Below are 27,913 nucleotides of genomic sequence, written 5' to 3'. Positions count from 1 at the left end.
CTTTTTAAGTCAACTATACTCTAATAAAATTTATTTTAAAAAGAGAGAATAAATGTGTGGGCTTAAAATCACATAGAATTTTAGTCTTAATAAAATTGTGAAAGAACTTATGAAGGAAAAAAAAAAAAAAACTCACCAGTTTAAGAGGAGAAGCCAGTTTAGCTACACTGGTTTCATGGATATAAAGAATTTCTAATATTTCTAAGGGCTCAAAGAGAGTAATCAAGGTATTCATTCCAGTTAACAATACCATCCTGATGACTGAACAAAATAATAGATAAATCTGTGTTTTAATACCACTAAATTCAACTTCAAAATCGGCAATACTTCTACATGAAGTACAACTTATTCTCTATTCAACAACAAATACAATATAACTAGTACGAGATTGATTCCCCCCCCCCGCCAAACTTCAAAAGTTGAAAATCAACATAACTTGCCACTGACCTAAACCAGGTAGTGTTTATTTTGCTTCCGGTGCAAGGTGGTAAACTAAGGTTGTATTTTAAATTGTTTTCACTTAACAATGCCTTATCTTTATCTCCTATAAATTTGACATAAAATGAACATGGCAAGGGATTTTATTTTTCTCTGTCATAAAATTTAAACTATACGAATAACCTGCTTGTACCCAAGGCAATACAGCATTCTAAATCAGCCAAACAAACTTTTAACAAGTTTGGTCCTCTCATCAGTTTGCGTGGACAGAAAGAAGCAGTGAAACATGAAATTCTAATAACACTAAGTTGGCTTTGTTTACTAAACACTGAAAATGGAACAACTTCCTGGCACTATGGAGTAACAAAACATGCAAATTACAATGGAAGTGACAATTTATAATAAATTTAATACTATACTAATAGCTAAAATGCATAATTCATGTTTAAAATGGTTGGGAAGCTCTCTGCTATTCTTAGTTGTAAACTATTTTGTGTTATTTTGGCTATGTAAAGACACTTGAAGGAATTAAAAACAGAGCTACACAGACTTTGAAAACAAACCCAGGGTTACCAAAGGGGATAGGTGGTAGAAGGAGGGATGGACTGGGGGTTTGGGATTGGCATCTGCACACTGGTACATGGAATGACTGGCCAATGGGGACCTGCTGTATAGTACAGGGAACTCTACTCAATAGTCTGTGATGGTCTATATGGGATAAGAATCTGAAAAAGAATGGATGTGTGTACACGTATAACTGAATTACTTGGTTGTACAGCAGAAATTATCACAACATTGTAAATCAACTATACTTCAATAAAACTTTAAAAAATGGAAAAAAAAAAAAACCTCCAGACCTACAGCATATTGGAATGTACATAAGAATGTACATAAGAATAAGGTAAGGAAAAGGAGAAGTTGGGGGCTTTAATGAATAATTGACAGAAGTTCTCTACTATGTGTATCAACTTGATGATATGCCCAATACCTATAGTATAAAACAAAAAGAATACTTTTTCAACACAAGTATCCTCTTAAGGAGTCTGTGGTTTCCAATGCTAGGTAAAAATTAGTATTCATTTCTTTCAGAACAGACAATATTCTGAAATTTTCAGGTTTTTACAGAGCACACACTTTTTATATGTATCACAAACCACCAAATAACAAATGAAACAAAAAACTAGCTTTTTACAACTGTGAGGGACCAAAAATAACAAGTTTAAACAAGCAATGTTAAGCAAAAACATTTTCTCATTATCTGAGGCATATTTGTCTCCATCTGTAATTTCCTATTCAAATAATACCTTGATAAATATGTAAAGCTTAGTTGGCCAGTTATCAACATTTGCTGTCTGTCTCTGTGAGCAAATTATACCCTAGATCGAGAGACCCAGATGGTCAAAACAGCTAAGACCAAAAAGTAAAACACAAGAGAGACACTGCTTCAAAAGATAAGACAATAGAATTACTGAGTACACTGTCTGGGCCCAAATATTTGCAAATATATGCATCTTATTAATTTGTCTTCCATTCTCCAATGAGTTTGAAGAAATAAAGAATGTTAACTCAAGCATTTTAATATCAAAGAATGTAATGACATAATCTTATATTCTACATATTCATTTTTATATAGTCATATCCAAATGTGACTAAAGACTTGGTTAATATGCAAGAGTAAATTGCATTACGATGCTTCCACAAATGGGGAAAAATTCACATTTCAATTAATACAAATATATCCCAGCCAACTACAATGTGACAGAGTATGCAATAAGTCCTATAAATAAATAAATAAAAACAAATAAATCCTACATATCCACCAAAATTTCAATGCTAAATGACAAAGCTGACTGCCCTTGATTTGGACTGAGATAAATTTTATTAGATTTACCAAATGAGATAGAAATTCCTTTCACTGGTCTGTGATAGGAAGTCAAATAGTAATGGCTGAGGGAACCGACTATATTGTAATTAGAATGGTTTGTAGAACAACTTAAGTTAGGACTGTAGGAACATAAACTAAAGAGGAGAACCTCAATCCAACAAGGCCACATACTTGCTGAACTGGACTAATGTTTGATTAAATCGATAGATCACTTAATATGGCCAAGTGACAAAGCAGATTCTCCATAAATTCTGACACTCGAACCACTTAAGTTTTTCTTTTTTTTGAAATGTCTTAAAGTTGTACTGAAGTACAGTTGATTTATGATGTTGTGATAACTTCTTCTGTACTACAAAGTGATCCAGTTACACATGTACACATAATCATTCTTTTTCAGATCCTTTTCCCATGTAGATTATCATATAATATCGGGTAGAGTTCTCTGTGCTATACAGCAGGTTCCCATTGGCCAGTCATTCCATATACCACAGTGTGAATATGCCAATCCCAAACCCCCAGTCCATCCCTCCCATTCCCCCACCTGTCCCCTTTGGTAACCGTAAGTTTATTTTCAAAGTCTGTGAGTCTGTTTCTGTTCCGCAAGTGAGTTCATTTGTATCCTTTTTTTTAATATTCCACATATAAGTGATATCATATGATGTTTGTATTTCATTGTCTGACTTACTTCACTTCCATTTCTGAGAAGTAATATTCAAATTAGGAGGCATAAAAATAAAAGCTTTTTCAGCAAAATTTGTCTAGTAGTTTTATATCATATTTTAGAATAAAATACACAGACATATCAATCCCAATGTGATCTGGCCCCAGGCTACTTTCTAGCACTGATTACCTCTCTCTCACTGTACCTCACAGTCACTTTTACCAGACTAGCTGCCTTCTTGATAGTCTTGGGGTGCACCAGGAACATTCAGGGCAGTGGCTACTCTCTTTACCTAGAATGTTCTTCCTCTAGTTACCTTCATTCAGATCTGTGTTCAAATAGTACACCGCTGTATCTAATGCAGCACTATCTGTCACTGCCCTCTATCATCCTTTAAAAAAAAATAATAGCAATAACTGTACTCTACATTGTATTTCCATTTTCTCCATCTCATTCCACTAGAACGGCCAGAAACTTGCGTTGTTCACTGATGAATCTCCATTGCCAGGAATAGTGCCTGACATATATGCAGGTGCTCAGTAAATATCTGGCAAATCAATTAAAGAATGAAAATCCATTTTAAAATCTACAAATGTTGATTTGTATTATGGGTCAGATACTCTAGATATGCAGATGACCTACCATGGTCTCCACTCATAAGAAACTAAGTAGGAGGTAAGGACATAAATATGTAAACAAAGTGTGATATTGTGATAGTACAGAAAAATAATACATAGAATTATTTGGAGGGAATGGGCTCTTGCCCAGTCACAATGGACTACTAAAATCAGTTAGTCCATTGTCTTTAATTAGTAGACCTACTGATAACCTTAACCAAATGTATTCTCAGTAGTACAGACTTAATTTAAACCCAATTAAAAAGGAGAGAGTAAGATATAGAAAATAATTTTCACAGTTTTTTGAAGAACCGATTTACCAAATATCATTTTTGTTCTAAGAAACTAAAAGGTTAACATTAAAGAGTTTGCAATGTCACCTCAAGTGCTATTAATCTTTCCATATGAAAACATATATATCTTAATATTTTTAGACATGTAATCACTAAAAGTAAATCCCAGCATATGGCTATAAGCACAGGACATTCCTTACCTGAATTTCTAATATCATTCTGTCAATCTCATCTTGTTGGCTGTCTATTATCTAGAACATAGGAAATATATCGCTTTGAATCAAACTACTTTTTTCCATTGCTTTTCCAGAAGTATCAAATTTCAAGAAAACAAAGGAACAGGAAATTATAAATTTATTTTTTAAAAATCAAGGTGTGAATTTTTTTTTTTTTTACAAAAGCATTCATAGCAATTAACCATATGATTTGGACTACACATCTGTAAAACTGCAAATGTCTTCCTCTAGTTCTTGATACAACTTTACACAGTTTATTAAAATAAGTGCGAAATGTTTAATTAAGGAAGGAAAAAGATATCTTTTCTTTTTACCAAGAAGTAATATATAATTTCTTTAGTTTGGCTTTTATTTAAATTATTTACAGTTACTTAAATTGCTGTTTTCTTTCCAAATAAAAACAAACTAAAAATTCCATAAGCTAACAAATATTAGCAAAAAATATAAATCAAATAAAGCAATATACATTATATATCTACGCATGTATCCATACAGTATAGATTTCACTATCAGTCATTATCAAAGATAGGTACTAACCTTATTAGCATTCTCATTTTGTTCTCTTAGGTTATCATTTTCATTCTGAAGCTGTTTTGCATCTAACATAGGGAGGCGAATTCCATCTTCAAGGCATCTTTCCACTTTTTGCTGTAAACTGTTTTGAAAGATATAATGATATGAAGAAAATAAGCTCTAAGTGCTGATTTTGGGAGATAACTTGAACTTAACTCCCTTCTTAAGATCTATAATATTTTTAAAGCAAGCAATAATCAGGATCTAGAGACAATAGATGAATAAGTTTGAGTCCCTATATTTCAAACAAGTAAGAAATGTAATAGACGTTTGGTCTTCTTTTCAGAAATAGCAGCATGAGACCAGAGTCAAGAGTTGCTCAGTATGTGACAATTTAAGCCCCAGCGAAGTTCGTTATGACCCTAATCTGAGCTGTGAAATCTAAGCCTTGTTCTTTCCCTCTCCCCACAAAACAGAGTTCCTTGATTAAGATGATTGTGTAGGGAGCCTAACAATATGGATGCATGTCTTTTGCCCTTCGTTCTGGGCAAAAGTTTGTTTGTAAGAATAGTTGTTGCCTAAATCAGAATAATCACATTTCTCCTTCATTAATAAAGGCAACAACATATTAATTTCTTGACCTAATAGTTTCTCATGCTATGCTTGGCACAAAGCTGCATTTTAGAATAGGAAACAACAGGAAGCCCTTCTGGTACATTAAGAATAAAATATAGGGGAAACCTGGACAGCTGCATGCAAATCAGAAACTAGAACACACACTCACACCATGCACCAAAATAAACTCAAAATGGCTGAAAGACTTAAATATAAGACAAGGCACCATTAAACTCCTAGAAGAGAACAAAGGCAAAACATTCTCTGACATCAACCTTACAAATGTTTTCTCAGGTCAGTCTCCCAAAGCAACAGAAATAAAAGCAAAAATAAACCAATGGGACCTCATCAAACTGACAAGCTTTTGCACAGCAAAGGAAACCAAAAAGAAAACAAAAAGACAATTTACAAAATGGGAGAAAATAGTTTCAAACGATGCAACTGACAAGGGCTTAATCTCTAAAATATATAAACAACTTACACAACTCAACAGCAAAAAAGCCAACAAACCAATTAAAAAATGGGCAAAAGACCTGAATAGACATTTCTCCAAAAAAGATATATAGATGGCCAACAAGCACATGAAAAAATTCTCAACATCACTGATTATTAGAGAAATGCAAATCAAAAGTACCATGAGGTACCACCTCACACCAGTCAGAACGGCCATCACTAATAAATCCAAAAATAACAAATGCTGGAGGGGGTATGAAGAAAAGGGAACCCTTCTGCACTGTTGGTGGGAATATAAGCTAGTATAACCACTATGGAAAGCAGTTTGGAGGTACCTTGGAAAACTATACATAGAACTACCACATGACCTAGCAATCTCACTCTTGGGCACATATCCAGACAAAACTTGCCTTGAAAAAGACATATGCACCCGCCTGTTCACTGCAGCTCTATTCACAATAGCCAAGACATGGAAACAACCTAAATGTTCATCGACAGATGACTGGATCAGGAAGATGTGGTATATATACACAATGGAATACTACTTGGCCATAAAAAAGAACACAATAATGCCATTTGCAGCAACATGGATGGAACTAGAGACTTTCATACTGAGGGAAGTAAGTCAGAAAGAGAAAGACAAATACCATATGCTATCACTTATACCTGGAATCTAATATATGGCACAAATGAACCTTTCCACAGAAAAGAAAACCATGGATTTGGAGAACAGACTTGTGGTTGCCAAGAGGAAGGGGGAGGGAGTGGCATGGATTGGGAACTTGGGGTTAAAAGATGCAGACTATTGTCTTTGGAATGGATTAGCAATGAGATACTGCTGTGTAGCACTGGGAACTATATCTAGCCACTTGTGAAGGAGCATGATACTGTGAGAAAAAAGAATGTATACATGTATGTGTAACTGGGTCACCATGCTGTACAGTAGAAAATTGACAAAACACTGCAAACCAGCTATAAAAAAATCAATATATTAAAAAAAAAGAATAAAATATAGGGGAGGTAGGTGTTAGCTTGAGAAAGGAAAAAGTATTGTTTGGGTTAAAAGAAACTATACCATTAACAATAATGACCCCAAACCAAAACATAACAGTTAGAAACCTAAGAATAGTTCTCCTTTAGCCTATAATCATACTCAAGAGTTGTAGAGTACTAAAAGAAATAAACTTCTTATAATGTGGATTTAGATATTTTTATTTTTCTTCTTTCAAGTATTATGGCTATTATGCTTTCTCTCTCCGCCGCCCCCCTGCCCCCACAGAAAAAGAAATGCTATATCTAGATTTTGGACAAAAATGAATAGTTCTAAATAGTACAATAAGGGCTTCAGATGTGTTCATAAATAATGGCACCAGAGAAGTTTTTATATATTATGAATGTACTGCAGTGCTTTGTAACATATTATTACTTGTCATAAAAGAATTTGCTTTTTCATCCTAAAAGTGAAAAATATGTTGTTTCTATCTCAGAATAAGTTTTTGTCCCAATTCAGTGTAAAGGTACTACTACTTCTATGTATAATATTCCAAGAAAAATAAATTACATTAAAACTATTAAGGTCTTTCATATTAAAAAAATGTCAGCTATATGGAGGGAAAAATGTACTGTCATGGGAAAATATCAAATAAAATATCAAATAAGTCTCTTTCATGTATACATTCTCATTTTATGTTATGAAGTATGTTCACTTAGAAAAGTAATAAATCTCTTGAATAGCAAAGGTACCAACTATTGCATTACCAGAATCCGATCCACATATTTTACTTAGATTTTCATTTCTAATATTAAAGTATTTCTTATATGACTTTTAAATCCCAAAAGTTCTTAAGTATTCACAGAGCAGAAAACTTAGGAATATTAAATTAAAAAGATAAATGTAATGATAAAATTTATAGTCATATAATATATCTGAAGTCCTTCTGGAGTTTAAGGAATATTACATCATATAGATGAGGAAACTGAAATAACACTCCGACCCCCCAAGTCAAGTGATACCATAGCCACATAAGCACTGAAGAATTTTAGAACTTCTTCAATCCTTGACATCTATTAGATATCAAGAGAAATTTCCTGGGATGATATCACCTCAGAGAATATCAAGATAAAGTTACGGAAAATGGATTCTGAAATGTACTACGCTACATCTTTCCAAATCAAGAATACGAGGCTCAATGTTCTCCAAAAGCCTAATAAAAGAGAAAATCTTAGTGAAAGAGATGATATAAAATCATATTAAATATGAAAAGCACACAATGGAACAAAACAAATATACAAATTATTTTCAGGTGTTCCTAGTTCTATTCACAAAACAATACGGCTTGAGTTTATGATCATAATGCCCTATAAAACAGAACAAATGCATTACCTCTTCCCATTCTGTCATAAGATGAAAGAAAGAGATATATGTTTGAATTAATGGAGGCCAGGAAGCTGTTTTGAAAATAGAGAAGAGGATATAAGATGTGGAGTAATAAAAAGAAATTAAAGATCAAGAAAGCAGAAAATAGGAGAAAAGTAAAGGTAGAGTCAAAGGTATGAATTTTTTTGGAGCTGAGATTAGAAGATGGAATTGTCCCAAAAATCTAAGGTTTTCTGCACTGAAATCTGAGGGAAAAAAGGAGACCAGGCACATTTAAGACTTTGAAAATGGTAGTAAAGCAATATTAACATGAAATTATCAGATGGAATTTGATTTTTAAAGTGAATTACACTGAGTTATATATAGATGATAAAAAAATAAAGAATGCATATTTCTTAAAGTCAGTTTTTTTGTTGTTTTGTTTTATTCTTTAGGATAGTTTTATCTCTTTATGGTTGATAATCTATTGAGGTTTTATGAAACAGAGTACCTGTAGATGCATATGTGGAACAGTTTTCTAGGTCTTTCAGGAATCCAATATTAATTTCTCCCGCTTAAAAACATTAGCAACATACACTAACAAATAATACTCAGTGCAATTCTAACTATATTTAATTAAAAGAGAAGAGTCCCATGAGGCAAGAATGTGAGTAAACATGGCAAGTGGCCATATCTGTTACTCCGCAGTAAGGTGAAATGGGAGCCACTTAGTTCACTCTGACAGAGGGCAGTCTGGTTGTCTCCCTTTTGTTACTTAGAATTACTTATTCTTTGACAAAGCAATTAGATAAAGGGTTTGTGTTAATATTTCCAGTTTTCAAGTGGCTTTTTTTTTTAAAACTATTCTCATCTAAAACCAAGAAAGTAAGTTGCATCAAACTATTAAATCACAACTGAGATAACCTGTTTCTTGAAAGTGTATCTTTAAGGTAAGAAAAATAATAGAGTAATATAACAATAATAAAATTATAAATTAATGTGTAATTATAAATTAATGTATTTTAAGTGAAACACTTTATGAAAAAACAAAGAATAATTTAAAAGTAACATAAAAAGAATTACTGAAGGTCTTCTTACCTCTGAACTGTAGTAACCAACTCCTTTTCCTTCTTTTTCTGGCATAGTAGCTGTGCCTCTTTTTCTTGACACCGTTTTTTGAAGTCTTCAAGTTCTTTTTCCGTCTCTATCAAAGTCTCTTGCAAACTCTTATTTTTTTCTTCTAGAAACTGCAGCTAAGGAGAAATTTTTCAAAAGTTCATAATACAAGGAATATTAAATGTGTTTCTACCAGAAATTGTTACTGAGTTCCCAAGAATTAATAGACTTATGGTTATAATCATACTATCTTCATTTCATGTAAAATATTTAACACTTTATCTCCTTTGTAAAGGGAGCTGGATGAATGGGATTATGGAGAAGAGGAGAAAAGGGATAGAAACTTCCAGAAGACAGAGAAAATGAATAACCTCAATTTGGGTGTATTTTTAAATTTTTATTTTTAAGAGTGGTGAAATATACCTAAATAAAATTTACCATCCTAACCATTTTTCAGTGTACAGCTCAGTAGAGTTAAGTACATTCACAGTGTTGTACAACTAGTGACCAGAACTTGTTTCATTTTGCAAAACAAACTCTCTACCCATTGACAACTCATCTACCTCTCCCCTCAATCCCTGGCAATTACCCTTTGACCTTCTGTCTCTATGATTTGACTCCTTTAGGTACCTCATACCTATTTTTCTTTATTTTCCTTTAATCTATCTTTGTGATAGGCTTATTTCACTTAGCACAATGTTCATCCATGTTGTAGCATGTGTCAGAATGTGCTTCCTCTTTAAGGCTGAAGTTTGTTCATCCATTCCTGCACTGACAGACCCTTGGGCTGCCTTCACCTTTTGGCTATTGTACATTATTCTGTTATGGACATGCACTGTGTACAGACACCTGTTTGAGACCTTGCTTTCACTTATTTTGAGTATACTCCCAGAAGTGGAACTGTTGGAGCATACGGTAATTCTATTTTTAATTTTTTTGAGAAACTGTCATATGGTTTTTAGCACTGGCTACACCATTTTACATTCCCGCCAACAGTGCACAGGGATTCTAATTTCTCCACACCATTATCAATGCTTGCTATTTTCTGTTTTTTAGATATTAGCCATCCTAATGTGTATAACGTGGTATGAACATATGTTTTAAAATCCTTTCTGTTCCTGCTCATACAAACTCCTGTGGGGTCTCCTTTAATTCTTTGTAAATTAAAATAAACAGAGAATGTGTTCAGGCCTAGGGTCCACTGAATAATGATACTTTGTGGATTAGTTCAATGATTCTCACCTGGGAGTGAGCACCCCTTACTCACCCCAGAAAACATCTGGGAATATCTGTAAACGTTTTGGTTTTAGGCAGGAAGGGAAGGAGCAGTGCTATTGGCATCTAGTAGGCAGAGGCTAAAATGCTGTTAAGTTCAAGTATCCTTTACTATATAGCGTAGAATCTCATAACAAAAAAATTATCTGCCCTGAAGTGTCAATAGTGATGAAATGGAAAATCCCATAATTACAAAGACTTTAAAGACTCAAGAGTAGGTTTAACGGATTTACAAATAAGGTTTCAAGAGGATAGGCCTCACAGGAGTTGGTAGAAAGACTGAATGATGTACTGTTAAGAGAAGAAAATGGTCGCAGAGAGAGGTCAGAGGAGTGAACAGAAGTCACAAAGTATAAGAAAGAATTTATGGAAATATTAAGAATGAGGAAAACAAAATAAATATCTGGAAAGATAGTCAAAAAAGGTCTTATTAAATATGTCTTGGTGGGAGTTCTCATTGTGGCTCAGCAGTAGCGAAACTAACTAGTATCCATGAGGATGCAGGTTTGATCCCTGGCCTTGCTCAGTGGGTGAAGGATCTGCTGCTGCTATGAACTGTGGTGTAGGTCATAGACACAGCCCATGTTGAGGCTGTGGCAAAGGCCAGCAGCTGCAGCTCCGATTTGACCCCTAGCCTGGGAACTTCCATATGCCACAGATGCAGCCCCAAACAAAACAAAACAAAACAAAACAAAAAAGCCTTGGTGGATCCCAGAGAATACTGGAAAAAGTCAGTATCCCAGGAACTCCAATGCCTGCATGTTTGTGTATGGGCGTGTGGTGTTACAGAACAGTATGAGAGATAGTTAATACACAGGTTCATTAGGAAGGGTACAGCATATTAATTAGGAACAAGAAAGATTTATTCATGGATGATCTTTCTTTGGATCATCTTTTGATCTTTCTTTGGATTAACTGTGGATGAACAAAGTTTCCAATTAAAGTTAATCCTAAAAATAGCTATTAAGCACATAGATTTAACTTATAATTAGCCAAATACATAACTAAAATTTTAATTATAAAAATTTATAAATGAATGAAAAATTATAAAAATGAAATGTCTAAAAAGAGTCAACTTTAAAAATACTACGTTTTCCTATTATTTAAAGATGAACATTTTATTTCATGTTACCTGTAGACTCTGACTCTGAACATCATCAAGAGTTGGAAGATCAGCCAGATACTTTTCCAAGGTCTCAATTCTTCTCTGTTTTTCTTTATTTTGTTCAGATTCCTTCTGACATTTCTTTTTCAGGCTACTTATATATCTGTCTCTGGTCTTAAGCTAAAGAAAAATATTACGAATCATTGGTGCTTTTGTGTCAAAAAATTAATATCAAAACCAACATCCTAATCTTAGGTATAGATGAATTCACCAACAGAATCAGAAATAGTTAAGATCACAACCAACTCAAGTACAATTTATCTTATTTCACAATTTTTTTTTTTTTTGGTCTTTTGTCCTTTTAAGGCCACACCCATGGCATATGGAGCTGGAGCCACCAGCCTACACCAGAGACACAGCAATGCCAGATCCGAGGAGAATAGTTATTGGTGTCTCATCTCAGTGTAGGCAACTAACTTAAGAAAAGCTTTACTCTTACTGAGAAAGACATAATGTAACAGTGGTATTTTTATCTCTCAAACAAACAAAAAGCCTGGATTTTTATAGTTAGCACAGGGTTTCCCAAAAGTTACTATAAACCTAAACACTTCAATATACATGCAACTTGGGGAGTTCTCTTGTGGTGCAGTGGGTTAAGGATCCAGTACTGCCACTGCAGCAGTTTGGGTTGCTGCTCTGGCATGGGTTCAATCCCCGCCCTGGGAATTTCCACATGCTGCATGAGTGGCAAAAAAAAAAAAAGAAAAATAAATAAATATAACCTGGTATAATGCCTAGCATAGAGTAGACGGCATATTATTATGTGCTGAAGGAATGCCACAGACCTAATTCAACTTTATTAAAAATACCTACCTTTTCCTCCAGTTTCTTCTTCTCGTCACTGAACTGGCTTATTCTTTGTTTGAGAAACTGATTGAGCTGTAAAACCTCTTTTTCAGTAGATGCAAGCTTTTGCTCAAGTTCTTCTTGCTGGGAATGAGATGCTGACTGATCTGAAAATGGAGTCTGGAGTGAAGTGTTCTCATATTGTGGCTATTTGAAAAGAAAAAATACATAGATTAGACTTTAAAACATGGAAGGAAACTGAAAACATGGAAAGAAACTGAAAGCATGGAAAGAAACTGGAAATGAAGTAAACAAAGAGCACACACAGCCTTTGGTGACAGATAGGCCTTGGCATAAGTAAATCCCTGCTCTCCTGCTTCCTAGTTATATGACATGATTAAATCAAATTACTTAGCATTGCCAAGCAATGCAAAGTTCCTAGCACATAATAGAAGCTTAATAAAAGGCAGTAATTATTTGATTAAAAAGTATAATTAGACTGTAAAAAGTACACTATATAGAACTGAAAGTTCTAAGGAAATAAATAAAAATTTAAAAACTATTTCCTCACAGGTGATCATTTTTAGCTAATATTAAATTCAGTAAGTTTTAATAGAATGTTTCCCCTAAATATAAAGTAGGGCCCATGAAATCAGGAATTTTTTTCCTTCTTAGTTGTTCTTATATTCTTATGTTTGAGAATGGGGACTGGGACAAAATAAGTGCTCAAAAATAGCTGCTTAGGGAGTTCCCATCATGGTGCAGTGGAAACAAATCCGACTAGGAACCATGAGGTTGTGGGTTTGATCCCTGGCCTTGCTCAGTGGGTTGAGGATCCAGCATGCTGTGATCTGTGTAGGTCGCAGATGTGGCTTGGATCCTGCATTGCTGTGGCTCTGGCGTAGGTTGGCAGCTACAGCTCCGATTAGACCCCTAGCCTGGGAACCTCCATATGCTGAGGGTGTGGCCCCAAAAAGACAAAAGACAAAAAAAAAAAAAAAAGCTGCTTAAAGAATAAATGTATTATTCTTTTCATGTGCAAGGCTTTGAAGGAAAGCCAGATAGGATCTTCCCTGTCTCCTTCCCCCTGCAGCATTACAACCTGGAAGGAGAGGGCAGGAAATATAAACATTTCCTCAAACAAATTAGAATTTGATAAGTTCTATAAGAGATACCAACCAATTCAATGTGAAAGTAAAGCAACAGATTATTTTTCCAATTACTAAGCACATATACTAAGCACTGTGTACTGGGAATTCAACAGTTAGTAAAAGAAAGTCCCACTGGTTTAACAAAGTGTCACACAAGAAAGATAACAAAACTGTCTAAGTGCTAAGATATCTGTATGTGTAATAGCTACAGAAGGGCTTTAATAAAAGTGAACCTGAACTAGGTCTTGAAAAACCTATACTTTTTCAAAAGGTAGAGACACAATTGAAAAATTATATAAACAGTGTGATGCTACCACAAAAACAGACATATAAGTCAATGGAACAGAAAAGAGTGCCCCCAAAGAACTCATACTTAGATGGTCAATTACTCTGCAAAAAAGGAGACAATATATAATAGGAAAAAATAGTTTCTTCAATAAAGTGTTGGGAAAATAGACGTCTATATGCAAAAGAGTCAGCCTGGAAACTTTCTTACACCATATACAAAAATAAACTCAGAATGGATTAAAGATTTAAACGTAAAACCTCAGACCATAAAACTTCTATAAGAAAACATAGGCAGTACCCTCTTTGACACAGGTCTGAGCAATATTTTTTTGGATTATGTCTCCTAAGGTAAGGGCAACAAAAGCAAAAATAAACAAATAAGATTAAATCAAACTAAAAGCTTTTACACAGCAAAGGAAGTTATCAACAAAACAAAAAGGCTGCCTGAATGGAAGATGATAACGATATAAAGGCAAATGATACATCTGATAGGGGTTAATCTACAAAATAAAGTATACAAAATATACAACTCAACATGAAAAAAAACAAGAAACAAACAAAAAAAATGGAGAGAGAATATGAATAGACATTTTTCTAAAGAGAATATACAGATGGACAAGAGGCATATAAAAAGATGTCTGACATCACTAATCACAGAAGAAATGCAAATCACAGTGAGATACTACCTAGCATCTATAAGATGGTTATCTTCAAAAAGACAACAAATAACAAGTACTGGCCAGGATACGGAAAAATGGAACCCTCATGTACTGTTGGTGGAATGTGAATGGGTGCAGCCACTGTGGAAAACAGTAGGACAGTTTCTCAAAAAATTAGAATCAGAACTACCATATGATCCAGTAATTCTACTCCTGGGTTTTTATCAGAAGAAAACAAATAATAATTTGAAAAGATACACACACACACAGCCATATGTTCACTGCAGCAGTTTTTGTAACAGCCAAGACATGAAAGCAACCTAAGTGCCCATTAATAGATGATTGTAAAAAGAAGTTGTATACAGATACATACACGCACAACAGAATATTACTCAGCTATAAAAAAGAACGAAATCTTGCCATGTGTGACAATATGGATGGACCTAAAGGGTATTTATGTGAAATAAAGTCAGACACAAAGACAAATACTATGTGATTTCACTTATATGCAAAATATAAAAACAAGGGAACAAACATGACAAAACTGAAAGAGTCAGAGATACAGAAAACAAGTAGGTGAGGGATATTAAGAGCTATAAACTTCCATTTACAAACTAAATGAGTCACAGAAATACAATCAATAATAATGTAATATTTTTGCATGGTGATGGTCATTTTGCAATGCATAGAAATAGCAAATCACTATGTTGTATTATACCAGGAACTAATAACACAGTCTTTGTGGGTCAATTATATTTCAAAAACAAACAAACTCACTCACTCACAGAAAAAGAGATCAGATTTAAGATTAACAAAGGCAGGGGATGGGGGCGGGGAAACTGGATAAAGATGGTCAAAAGATACAAACTTCCTGTTATAAGTAAGTAGTAGGAATGTAACATATGACACGTTAAATATAATTAACACCTCTGTATGTTACATATGAAAATTATTAAAACAGTAAATTCTAGGAGTCCTCATGCAAGGGAAAAGTATATTTTAATTCTTTTATTTTATATCTATATGAGATTATGGATGTTCACTAAACTTACTGGTACAATCATTTTATGAGGTATGTAGGTCAAGTCATTATGCTGTACACCTTAAACTTAGATAGTTCTGTATGTCATTATATCTCAATAAAACTGCAAGTAAATAAAACACTTTAATTATACAAATAGCATTTTTAAGGAACAGGGTATTTCAAAGATGAAAGATTCAGGTGCTGCCTTTTAGAAACTCAAATTCTAGAGTTCCCACTGTAGTGCAGCAGAAACAAATCTGACTAGTACCATGAGATTGTGGGTTTGATCCCTGGCCTTGCTCAGTGGGTTAAGGATCTGGTGTTGCTGTGAACTGTGGTGAAGGTCATAGATGCAGCTTGGATCTGATGTTGCTGTGGCTATAGTGTAGGCCAGCAGCAATAGCTAACTGGACTCCGAGCTTGGGAACCTCTATGTGCTGAGGGTGCGGCCCTAAAAAGCAGAAAAAAAAAAAAAAAAGATAAAAAAATAAAATTTGGAAACTCAAATTCTAATCAGAGACATAAGAGAAACCCTTAGATAATTATACACACACACACACACACACACCACACAGTACAGTACAGTAGGGCAGTACAAAGTGTTAGATGGTGGGAAGATAAATGAAGAGGGAACTGAGAGAATGAGGGGAAAGGCTTTACTAGGGAGATGGCTTTTGGGATAGACTTTGAAAATAAGGAGGATTCTGGCAGGAATGGAGAAAGGAAGAAAATATTCCAGAGAGAATATACTTAAGAAGGCAAAAGATGGAATAAAGGCAGAGAATACCCATGGTTTGTTTAAAGTACAGATTACAAGATAGGGGAATATAAGGGAAAATTAAAACATCTAAGTGAGATGAGACCATACTTTAGAATCATAAGGTTCAGAGTTCAACCTTAATTCAAAGGAAATGAAAATCCAGTGATAGTTTAAGAACAACATGATTTAAGAAGACTGTGAACTTTGTTTTGTAAATTTCGATATCCCCTAGCATTTAACCTAGTGTGTAGACTCTAAATTAAAGGGGAAAGAAAAAAGGAAAGAGAAAAAAAAGGATGGGAGAGTGCTACAAGAGTACTTTGTTCTTCTTACCAAGGCCTGCCTTTGGGAGAAACTATTTTACCAGAGACTAGCCTACCTAAAAGGGAACTAACATATCTAGAGGGAAAACACTTCAAACCAGCTCCCTCTAGCCTTCCACATGGGGACAGGGTAAATATCCAACTCAGCTACCTCTAGCCTCCCATCCTATCTAAAGATGAGAAAGAAAAATACTGAGAAGCACTGGTGAAGTTCAGTCCAAGAGTACAGGCTCATGAAAAGACTAAGGCTATTCAAAGGACTACAGAATGCACGCCCCCAATCGAAGACCTTGTCATTCATTACATTCCTAAGGGCCTATGTACTACATTTCCTCTTACCAGTATATCTGTAAAGACTGAACAAACATCAAAACCAGAATCAGATAATATGTCACAGATGTTGGAATTATCAGGTAAGAAATTTTTTAAAACTATGATTAATATGCTAAGGGCTTTGCTGCTAAAGTAGACAACATGCAAGAACAGATGAATATAATAACACAGACGGAAATTCTAAAAAAGAATATTAAAGAAATTCTAGAGGAGTTCCTGTCATGGTTCAGTGGTTAACGAGCCCGACTAGTATCCATGAAGATGCAGGTTTGATCCCTGGCCTCACTCAGTGGGTTAAGGATCTGGCATTGCCATGATCTGTGGTGTAGTTCACAGACGTGGATCAGATATCGCATTGCAGTCCCTGTGGCATAGCTTGGTGGCTACAGCTCTAATTTGACCCCTAGCCTGGGAACCTCCATATGCCATGGGTTCAGCCCTCAAAAGGCAAAAAAAAAAAAAAAAAAAAATTAGAGATCAAAAACAATGTAACAGAAATGAAGATGTGGTTTTATCCATAGACTGGACATGGCTCAGGAAACAATCTCTGAGCTTGAGGATATCATAACAGAAACTTCCAAGAACTGAAGAGTAAAGAGAAAAAAGAAAACGGAAAAAAATAGAAGAGAATATCCAAGAGCTGTGAGATAACTACAAAAGGCCGTAGCATACATGTTATGGAATACCATGAGGAAAAGAAAACAGTAATATTTAAAACAATATGGTTGAGATTTCCCCAAATTTTCAGACACCACACCCCAGATCCAGGAATCTCAGAGAACACCAAGCAAAATAAATGCCCAAAACTAAACTTAGGCATATCACTTTAAAATTTTTGAAAATCAAAGATTAAAAAAATCTTGAAAGAAACTAGAGGAAAAAAATACCTTGCTATGGGCAGGAAAATATAAAAGTTTTATCTAACTTCTCAGAAATCATGCAAACAAGAGAGTGGAGGGAAATATTTCAAGTGTTGAGGAAAATCCCCATCAACCTAGATCTCTGTAGTCTGAAACTATCTCTCAAAAAGTGAAACAGAAATAAAAACATTCTCAAAGATTGAGGGAAACTGCTGCCAAAAGACTCAAGGTCTTGCAAGAAATGTTAATGAAGTTCTTCAGAGAGAAGAGAAATGATATAGGTCAGGAACTTGGATCTACATATAGGAAGTAAAAAGCATCAGAGAATGTATAAGTGAACATAAAATTAAAGCTTTTACATTTCTAAATGGATCTAACAGTTAAATCAATTGATCCATTGATTTAACAGTTGTTCAAAATAATAACGTATTCATACAAGTGTGCCAATGCAGGCACTTATGTATAACTGAAACAAATGATGGCTAGTGATAAAAGCAAGTGGACCTGGATTGGTTGTAAGCATATATTAAAGGAAGTTTAATCTATATGATAGAAAAAAGAAGAGAAAATGGAATCATATAAAATACTCAATTAAAATCACAAATGAGAGAAAAGTTCTGGATGACAAAAATGGGAACAAAAAGAACAAGGACAACAAAACAATAACAAACATCATCAGTGCTTTTTTCTGTTTTTCTTTTCTAACATGGTTGATATTAGTCCAACTATGTCAATAATCACATTAAATGTGAATGGTCTAAATACAACAACTGAAAGAGACAGTCACAGGTGGATACAGAAACAATAGCTATATGTGACTGTAAGAAATCTACTTTAAATATAAAAACATTTCCAGATTAAAAGAAAAAGGATGGAAAAGAGACATCATGCTAACACTAATAAAAACTGGAGTAGCTATACTAATTTCAACTTTAGTGTAAGAAACATTTTCAGGAATCAAGAGGAGCATGACATAACAATAAGAGTTAGTACTCCAAGAAAACATAACAATTCTTAATGTGTGCATGCCTAACAGAGAGCATCAAAATATGTGAAGCAAAAACTGACCAAACTGCATGGAGAAATAGATAAATTTACTATAAAGTTGGAGACTTTATAACAACCCTCTATCAGAAATGGACAAACTCATCAAGCAGAAAATAAGGACAAAGTTCAGCACCATCAATCAACTGAATATAATTGACATCTATAGACTACTTTATCCAATGACAACAGATTACATATTCTTTTCAAGATCACAGGGAACACTTACCAGACAGACCACACTCTGGGTCATAAAACACACTTTAAACTTAAGAGAAGAGATACTATACAATGTATATTCTCAGCTCATAATGGAATTAAACTATAGTTCATTAGAAAGGTAGCCAGAAAATACCAAAGTGCATGGAGATTAAACAACACACTTCTAAATAATACTTGGTCAAAGAAGAAATCTCAAGACAGTTTTTTAAACATTTTGAACTAAATGACAATGAGACTACAACCTATTAAAGCAATGGGATGTAGTGAAAGCAGTACTCAGAGGGAAATTTGTAAATTACAGTTCATATATTAGAAAAGAAGAAAGATTAAAAATCAATAAGTTTCCACCTAAGGAAACCAAAGAAGAACAAATTCAACTCAAAAGCAGGTAGAAGAAAGTATTTAATAAAAAATCAGCAGAAATCAATGAAATTGAAACAAGAAATCAACAGACAAAAATCAATAAAACCAAAAGTTTGTTCATGAAAAAGATCAATAAAACTGATAACCTTCAAAGCAAGCTAAGAAAAAAGAGAGAAAACACAAATTTACATCACTACAGATCACACAAACAGTAAAAATATAACAAAGGAATATTATTAACTACTTGATGCCCACGAACTTCATTCTCTAGATGAAATGCACCAATTTCTGGAAGGACACAATCTGTCAAAACTCACATAAGAAGAAACAGATAATGAATAAGCCTATATGTACTAAAGAAATTGAATCTATAATTAACAACCTTCCAAAGAGAAAGCACCAGGCTCAGATGGGCTTACCAGTGAATTTTATCAAACATTTAGGGAAGAAATTGTACCGGATCTTCATAATCTCTTCCAGAAAACAGAAGCAGAGGGAATACTTACAAACTCATCCCATGAGGCTTAGAAATTCCCTAATGCCAAGACAAGACAAAGACATTGCAAAAAATCTCAGACCAGTATCACTCATAAACATAGATTCCCAATAAAGTATTAACAAACTAAATCTGATAATGTATAAAAAGAATTATTCACCATGACCGATTGGGATTTATCCCAGAGATACAGGCTGGTTCAACATTCAAAAATCAATAAATGTATTCCATCACATCAATAGGCTAAAGAGGAAAGATCATATGGCATATCAATAAATGCAGAAGCACAGTTAATAGTAAGAAACTGAAAGCTTTCCTGTTAACATGAGAAAAAAGGCAAGGATGTCCCTCTCACCACAATGATGGGGAAGAAATAAAACTTTTTTTTTCAGATGATGTGATCACCTATACAAAAAATCTAAGAGAAATGACCCGTCAAAAAAACTTCTGAAATAAGCAACTACAGAAAGGCTGCAGGATACAAGGTTAATATACAAAAGTCAGGTAATATTTCCAAATGGCAGCAATGAACAAGTGGAATTTGAAATTAAAAATATAACTGCCATTTACATTAGCCCACCCCCATAAAATGAAATATTTATAAGTCTAACAAAATATGTACAAGATCTAGCCAAAGATCCTGGATAGATCTACTACAAAAATTTGATCAAATATATCAATCAAAGAAGGATCAAATAAATGAAGAGATACATTCCTTGTTCACAGACAGACGCAATACTTTCATGATGTCACGTTCTTCCCAACTTGGTCTATATTCGATGCAATCTTAATATAAATCCCAGCAAGTTACTTTGTGGGTATGGACAAACCGATTCTAGAGTTTATACGGAAAAACAAAAGCCCCAGAATGGCCAACATAATACTGAAGAACCAACCAAGATGGAGGACTGACAGTGCCTGTCTTTAAGATTTAGCAGTAAAGCTACATTAATCAGGAGTGTGTGGTACTGGGGGAAGAATAAACAAACTGGTCAATCTGAACAGTATGGACAACCCAGATGTAGATCCACACAAATATGGTCAACCAATCTTTCGATAAAGGAGCAAAGGAAGTCCAATGGAGCAAAAACAGTCTTTTCAACAAAGGATGCTGGAACAATTGGACATCCACATGCAAAACAATAAATCCAGACATAATTCACACCCTTCATGAAAATTAACTAAAATGGAACACAGACCTAAACATAAAATGCAAAACTATAAAAATTTATAACACAGGAGAAAACCCAGATGACCCTGTGAATGGCTATAATTTTTACACACACTACAAAAGGCATGTTCCATAAAATAAACAATGGATAAGCTAGACTTCATTAACATTTTCTGCTACACGAGAGACACTATCCAGAGAACAAAAAGACAATTCATAGAAGAAAATATATTCAAAAGACACATCTGATAAAAAAAAAAAAAACTTGTATCCCAGAGTTCCCGTTGTGGCGCAGTGGTTAACAAATCCGACTAGGAACCATGAGGTTGCAGGTTCGATCCCTGCCCTTGCTTGGTGGGTTAAGGATCTGGCGTTGCCATGAGCTGTGGTGTGGGTCGCAAACATGGCTTGGATCCCATGTTGCTATGGTTCTGGCATAGGCCGGTGGCTTCAACTCTGATTAGAACCCTAGTCTGGGAACCTCCATATGCCATGGGAGTGGCTCAAGAAAAGGCAAAAAGACAAAACAAAACAAAACAAACAAACAAACAAAAACCACACCAAAAAAACTTGTATCCAAAATATACAAAGATTCTTAAAATTCAATAATTAGAAAATAAACCCCACAGTTAAAAATGGGCAAAAGATCTGAACAAACACATCAAAGAAAATATACAGATGGCATATAAGCATATGAAAAGGTGTTCAACATTGTATGTCTTCAGGGAACTGCAAATTAAAACAAAAACGAGTAACACCATCCACCTGTTAGGATGGCCAAAATCCAAAAAAAAGACAATATCAAATGCTGGTGAGGATATGGAACAATGGGGAAATTTCATCCATTGCTAGTGGGGATGCAAAACGGTATAGCCACTTTGGAACACAGTTTGGCAGTTACTTATAAACTTAACATACTCTTACCACATGATCCGTAATAGTGTTCTTTGGTATTTACCTTATGGAAAGGAAAACTTATGCCTACACAAAAACCTGCACATGTGTATTATTAGCAGCTTTATTCATACTTGCCAAAATTTGGAAGCAACTACAATTTCTTTAAGTAGGTGAATGGATAAATAAATTGTAGTATTCTTTTTTTGAAAAAGATAAAACTAGAGGCAGTAAAAAGCTTACTTGTTACCAGGGGTTAAGGGAGAGAGAGGGATGAATAGGCAGAGCATGGAAGATTTTCAGGAAGTTAAATTATTCTGTGTGATATTAAAATGGTCACTATATATTTGTCCAAACTAATAGAACTTGAAATATCAAGTGTGAACAAACCCAAATGTAAATTATGGCTTTTGGGTTATAATGATATGTCAATATGGATTCAAATGTAACAAGCATACCCTGTGATATAAGATATCAACAATGGACGAGGATGTAGGTGTGTGCAGACACAGTATGGAAACCCTCTAAACTTTCTGTTCAATTTTGCTGTGAACCTAAAACTTTGCTGAATTATAAGATTTATTAATTTTACAAAAAAGTTAATACAAGTGCTTTTACTATAATTAACTATACACATTACTAGAAAAACACTGGGAAAATTAGCACTAAAAATAACAGGGTTTATGGAAAAGAATAATTCACTCAAAAAACCTATCCAATTTGTTTAAATTTTTAAAACTTTAAAAAATTATTATAGTTGATTTACAATGTTCTGTCAATTTCTGCTGTACAGCAAAAGTGATCCAGTTATACATGTATATATACATTCTTTTTCTCATATTCTATCATGTTCTATCACAATGATTGGATATAGTCTCTGTGCAGGACCTCATCTGCTTATCCATTCTAAGTGTAATAGTTTGCATCTACTAACCCCAAACTCCCAGTCCATCCCACTCTCTCCCCCTCCCCTTTGGCAATCACAAGTCTGCTCTCCATGTCTGTGAGTCTGTTTCTGTTCTGTAGATAGACTCATCTGTGCCATACTTTATATTCCACATATAAGTGATATCATATGGTATTTGTCTTTTTCTTTCTGATGTACTTCACTTAGTATGAGAATCTCTAGTTCCATCCATGTTGCTGCAAATGGCATTATTTTGCTCTTTTTTATGACAAGTATTCCATTGTGTATATGTGCCACATCTTCTTAATCCATTCACCTGTAGATGGACATTTAAGTCGTTTCCATGTCTTGGCTATTGTGAACAGTGCTGCAATGAACACAGGGGTGCATGTATCTCAACTTTTTTTCAAATGAAGCATAGTTGACTTACAATGTTGTGTTAGTTTCAGGTATACAGTAAAGTGATTCATATATATAAATATTCTTTTTCTGATTCTTTTCCCATATAGGTTATTACAGAATATTTAGTAGCTTTCCCTGTGCTATACAGTAAGCCCTTGTTAATTATTTATTTTACACTGGCTTCACTTTATTTCTTTTTCTCTGATTGCTACGGCTACAACTTCCAAAACTGTTAAATAAAAGGGTGACAGTGGATAGCCCTGTCTTGTTCCTGATCTTAGCACAAAATTTTTTAGCTTTTCACCTTTGAGAATGATGTTAACTGTGGGTTTGTCATATTTGAACCTTATTATGTTGAGGTCAGTTTCCCTCTATGCTCACTTTCTGAAGGATTTTTATCAGAAATGGATGTTGGATTTTATCAAAAGCTTTTTCTGCATCTATTAGATGATCATATGGTCTTTATATTCCTCCCTTTGTTAATGTGGTGTATCACACAGATTTGTGGATACTGAAAAATCCTTGCATCCCTGGGATAAATCCCACTTGATCATGGTGTATGATCCTTTTAATACAATGCTGGGTTCAGATTACTAGTTTTTTGTTGAGGATTTTTGCATCTATGTTCACCAGTGTTACTGGTATATAATTTCCTTTCTTTCTCCTTTTTTTTTTTTTTTTTTTGCTATCTTTGTCTGATTTTAGTCTCAGGGCTATGGTGGACTGATCCCTTGATCATTATGCAGCATCTGTCTCTGTCACTTGTAACCATTTTTATTATAAAATCTATTTTGTCTGATATGAGTACTGCGACTCCAGCTTTCTTTTGATTTTCATTTGCATGGAATACCTTTTTCCATCTTCTCACTTTCAGTTTGTATGTTTCCCCAGAACTGGAGTGGATCTCTTGTAGACAGCATCTATACAGGTCTTGTTTTTGTATCCTTCAGCCAGTCTCTATCTTTTGTTTGGAGCATTTAATCCATTTACATTTAGGGTAATTATCAATATGTATGCCATTTTCTTAATTGTTTTGGATTTGTTTTTACAAGTCTTTTTCCCCCCTCTTTTGTTCTCTTGTGATTTGATGACCATCTTTAGTGTTGTTTTGGATTGTCTTTTCTTTTTTGTGTGTTTTATCTATTGAAGTTTTTCGGTTTGCAGTTCTCATGAGGTTTTAATATAGCAGTTTATATAAATACAAGGCTAAGCTGCTGGTCTCTTAATTTCAAATTCATTTCCCATATCCTGTGTTTGTACTCTCCTCATAGTTTCTGGTTTTGACATCCTATTTGTGTGTGGATGATTTCCTACTTTTACTATATGTTTGCTTTTTACTGACGAGCTTTCTCATTTGGGCTTTCCTTGTTTCTAGTTGTGGCTCCCATTTTTTTATACTTAGAAAAGTTCCCTTAGCATATTTTGTAAAGCTGGTTTGGTAGTGCTAAATTCTTAGTTTTTGCTCTTATGTAAAGATTTTGATTTCTCTATCAAATCTGAACAAGAGCCTTGCTGAGTAGAATATTTTTCGTTGTAGGTTTTTCCTTTTCATCGTTTTAAATATATTGTGCCACTCCCTTTTGGCCTGCAGTTTCTGCTGAAAACTCAGCTGATAACCTTGTGGTGATATCCTTCTAAGTTATTTGTTGCTTTTAATATTTTTTCTTTGTCTGTCAATTTGATTAATATGTGTCTTGGCATGTTCCTTCTTGGGTTTATCCTGTATGGGACTCTGCATTTCCTAAACTTGAGTGTTTCATTTCCCATGTTAGGGAAGTTTTTGACTATAATCTCTTCAAATATTTTCTCAGGTCCCCCTCTCTTTCTTCTGGGATCCCTAAAATGTGAATGTTAATACATTTAGTGTTGTCCCAGAGTTCCTTCACACTGTCCTTATTTATTTTCATTCATTTTTCTCTATTCTATTCCACAGCAATGATTTCAACCACTCTTTCAGCTCACTTATTCTTTCTTCTGCCTCAGTTATTATGCTATTGATTCCTTCTAGTGTATTCTTCATTTCAGTTACTGTATTGTTCATCCCTGTGTGTTTGTTTTTTAAATTTTCTAGCTCTTTTTAAAACAATTCATATATCTTCTAGGTTTGTGCCTTCATTCTTATTTTGGATCCTCTTTACTATCATTATTCTAATTCTTTTTCAGGTAGACTGCCTATCTCATCTTCATTTAGTTGCTCTTGTGGGTTGATTTCTTGTTCCTTTGTCTGAGACATATTTCTGTAATCTCATTCTGTCTAATTTTCTGTGTCTGTGATCTCTGTTACATAAGCTGAAGGAATGTAGTCCCCCTTGCTTCTGGTGTCTGTCCCCTGGTAGGTGAGGTTGACCCAGGAACTTGTGCAGGCTTCCTGGTGAAAGGGACAGGTGCTTGCCCTCTGGTGGGTAGAGCTGGGTCTTGTTCTTCTTATGTGCAGGGCTTTCTCAAGGGATTTGTTTAGAGGTGGCTGTGAGCTCAGTATGTCATCAGGTAGCCTGTCTGCTGATGGGTGTGTCTGTGTTCCCATTCTGCTAGTTGTTTGCCCTGAGGCATTCCAGCACTAGAGCCTGCAGGCTGTTGGATGAGGTCAGGTCTTGGTGCCAAAATGGTGACCTCTGGGAGAGGTCAAGAGTCCCTGGGAATTCTAGAACCAGTGTCTTTTCCCCCAATGTGAGCCACAGCCAGCCCCTGCCTCCGCATGAGAACTTCCAAGACCCAAAGGTAGGTCTAGCCCAGGCTCTGACTGAATTACTACTTTGAGCTGGGTCCCAGTGCACATGGATCCTTTTGTGCACACTCCAAGAGTGGAATCTGTTTCCCCCAGTTCTATGGAGCTCCTGAATTCAAGCTCTGTTGCCCTTCAAAGTTAAATGCTCTGGAATTCCACCTCCCAATGCCAGACCTCAGACTGTCTTAGGTTATTTTTATGTAGGAATGTCCCTGTGCAGCCTGTGTGGATTTAATATTTTTTGGTGCGAGGGCTGTTTTTAGTATAGATTCTTGACACCTCTCTCCTCAAGTGCTTGCTGGCCATTATCCCTTGATAGGAGGTGTGACTGATGCTCTGGTGACCAGAGTCTGGATACTGAGTGAGGCCTTCTCTGCTCTGTGGCTGTCGCTTCACTGTCCAGAGGCAGGGTCTGCTCCCTCATTGATGGAGTAGAGGCCCCCTCATCTGTTTCTGAACTGTGTTACTAATGTGCAGGGTGAGACAGGTAGGACTGGAGCACTCCCAGTGGGAGAACCACTGAATATTCCTCCATTGGAATTGTTCCCCTTTGAGTGTGCTCTGTTGTATTACCTTTCACCCTATGTGGGGCTCAAAAGGACACTTTTAGCACCTCCCTCAGCCCCACCCCAACTGTGGAAATGCCAGCAATTGGGCCTGGTGTCTCTCAGGTATTGTTTTCACAAGGCTACTGGTGCAGATCCACTGAAGCCAGATCACAGAACAGCAGTGGTCATGCACTTGGATCCACTGTGGCAGCTCAGACTCTGACCTGGCCCAGGCCCCATGTATACATGTCCAAAAGTCCACAGATGCTAAATCCAGACTCATCCAGCTGCGGGAGTACTTGTTGTCTGTTCTAATGTTCCGCATGTACTGTGTTTACAAAGCCAGCAGTAGGGGTATAAATTTGTGGTTCAAACAGCTGTGAGGAAAAGACTTCAGCTCTTCTTCCTTAGTTGCACAGCCCCTGGGGCTCAGCTGTGGTTTCAGCCCAACCCTTCATGTAGACAACCTACCAGCATCTACTCCTGAGATTGCTGAAGCACACATGCCTGCCCAAGTGGGAGGGAACAGGGACACATGAGCAGGAGGCAGAAGGGGGCCAGGGTGGCAGCCAGGGTGCTCAGGACCCCTTTGGCAGGAGGGAGTCGAGGTGATAGTTGTAGTCTGTGAGATATTCCAGGTGAAAGGGGGTCAGGCAGTGGCCCATGTGCATGGGTACACTTGGGCAAGAGGGGGCCAGGCAGGGGTCAGAGTGCTTGGGCCCACTCAGGCAGGAGTGTCCCCCTGAGTCTGCAGAGGCAAAGGCTGGCACATGGGAAAAGAGGCTGCAATGGCAGCCCTGCCCCTTGCACGCCACTCCACAATGGCACTTCGTCTCTATGGTGGTCCAGCCCTCCTCCATGAACACTCCCCACTGCACCAGTTCACACTCCTGCCCCCCTCAGGCCATCTCCATGCATCCAGCTACAGCCCTCTCCTCAGTTCTGTGCTCCAAACTCCATAATCCAGCATTCAGCCCCCACTGGCACCAGTGGTTGAGTATCTCAAGCTGGGGTGCATAGGGCTGCAGCACAGACCATCTTTGTAGGTCTCACTCTGTCCTGCCTGTCACATACCAATTTTTGCTCTCTCATTTAAGCATCTGAAGCTCCATTTGTTTCCCAGTTGATCTCCCCACTGAGGGGGTTTCCCCGGGTATGGGAACCTCTCCTCTCCTCTTCAGCTGTCTCCCAGGGATGCAGGTCCTGTCCCACTTTCTATTTCTTTCCTTTCATCCTATCCAGTTATATGGAGATCCTTCTTGTCCTTTCATGTGTTTGAGGTTTTCTGCTAGTGTTCAGTAGGTGTTCTGTGAAAACTGTTCCATTTGTAGACA

At 35.7% G+C, this 27,913-nt stretch overlaps 1 protein-coding gene across 4 annotated transcripts in view; it reads right to left on the bottom strand.

Moving 5' to 3' along the window:
* CEP85L (centrosomal protein 85 like) overlaps positions 1–27,913 on the bottom strand; it is a 163,338-nt gene that overhangs the window by 24,707 nt on the left and 110,718 nt on the right. For 2 of the 4 annotated variants that reach the window (XM_003121248.6, XM_084958159.1), the window contains exons 6-10: positions 12,437–12,616; positions 11,591–11,743; positions 9,166–9,320; positions 4,668–4,785; positions 4,095–4,145 (exon numbers count right to left, since the gene is read on the bottom strand). In XM_003121248.6, the coding sequence (XP_003121296.4) occupies positions 4,095–4,145; positions 4,668–4,785; positions 9,166–9,320; positions 11,591–11,743; positions 12,437–12,616 (657 nt within the window). Of the gene's footprint in view, positions 1–4,094; positions 4,146–4,667; positions 4,786–9,165; positions 9,321–11,590; positions 11,744–12,436; positions 12,617–24,424; positions 27,602–27,913 lie in introns of those variants that run through there. The other 2 variants (XM_084958157.1, XR_014804810.1) reach the window with 2 other exon arrangements.

This window comes from Sus scrofa, chromosome 1 (genome assembly GCF_054392235.1).
Source record: "Sus scrofa isolate SSC_HxYL_T2T_F1_AM1 chromosome 1, Sscrofa_HxYL_maternal_Yorkshire_Landrace_v2.0, whole genome shotgun sequence".
NCBI lineage: Eukaryota > Metazoa > Chordata > Mammalia > Artiodactyla > Suidae > Sus > Sus scrofa.
This window is presented reverse-complemented; position numbering and strand designations above follow the sequence as displayed.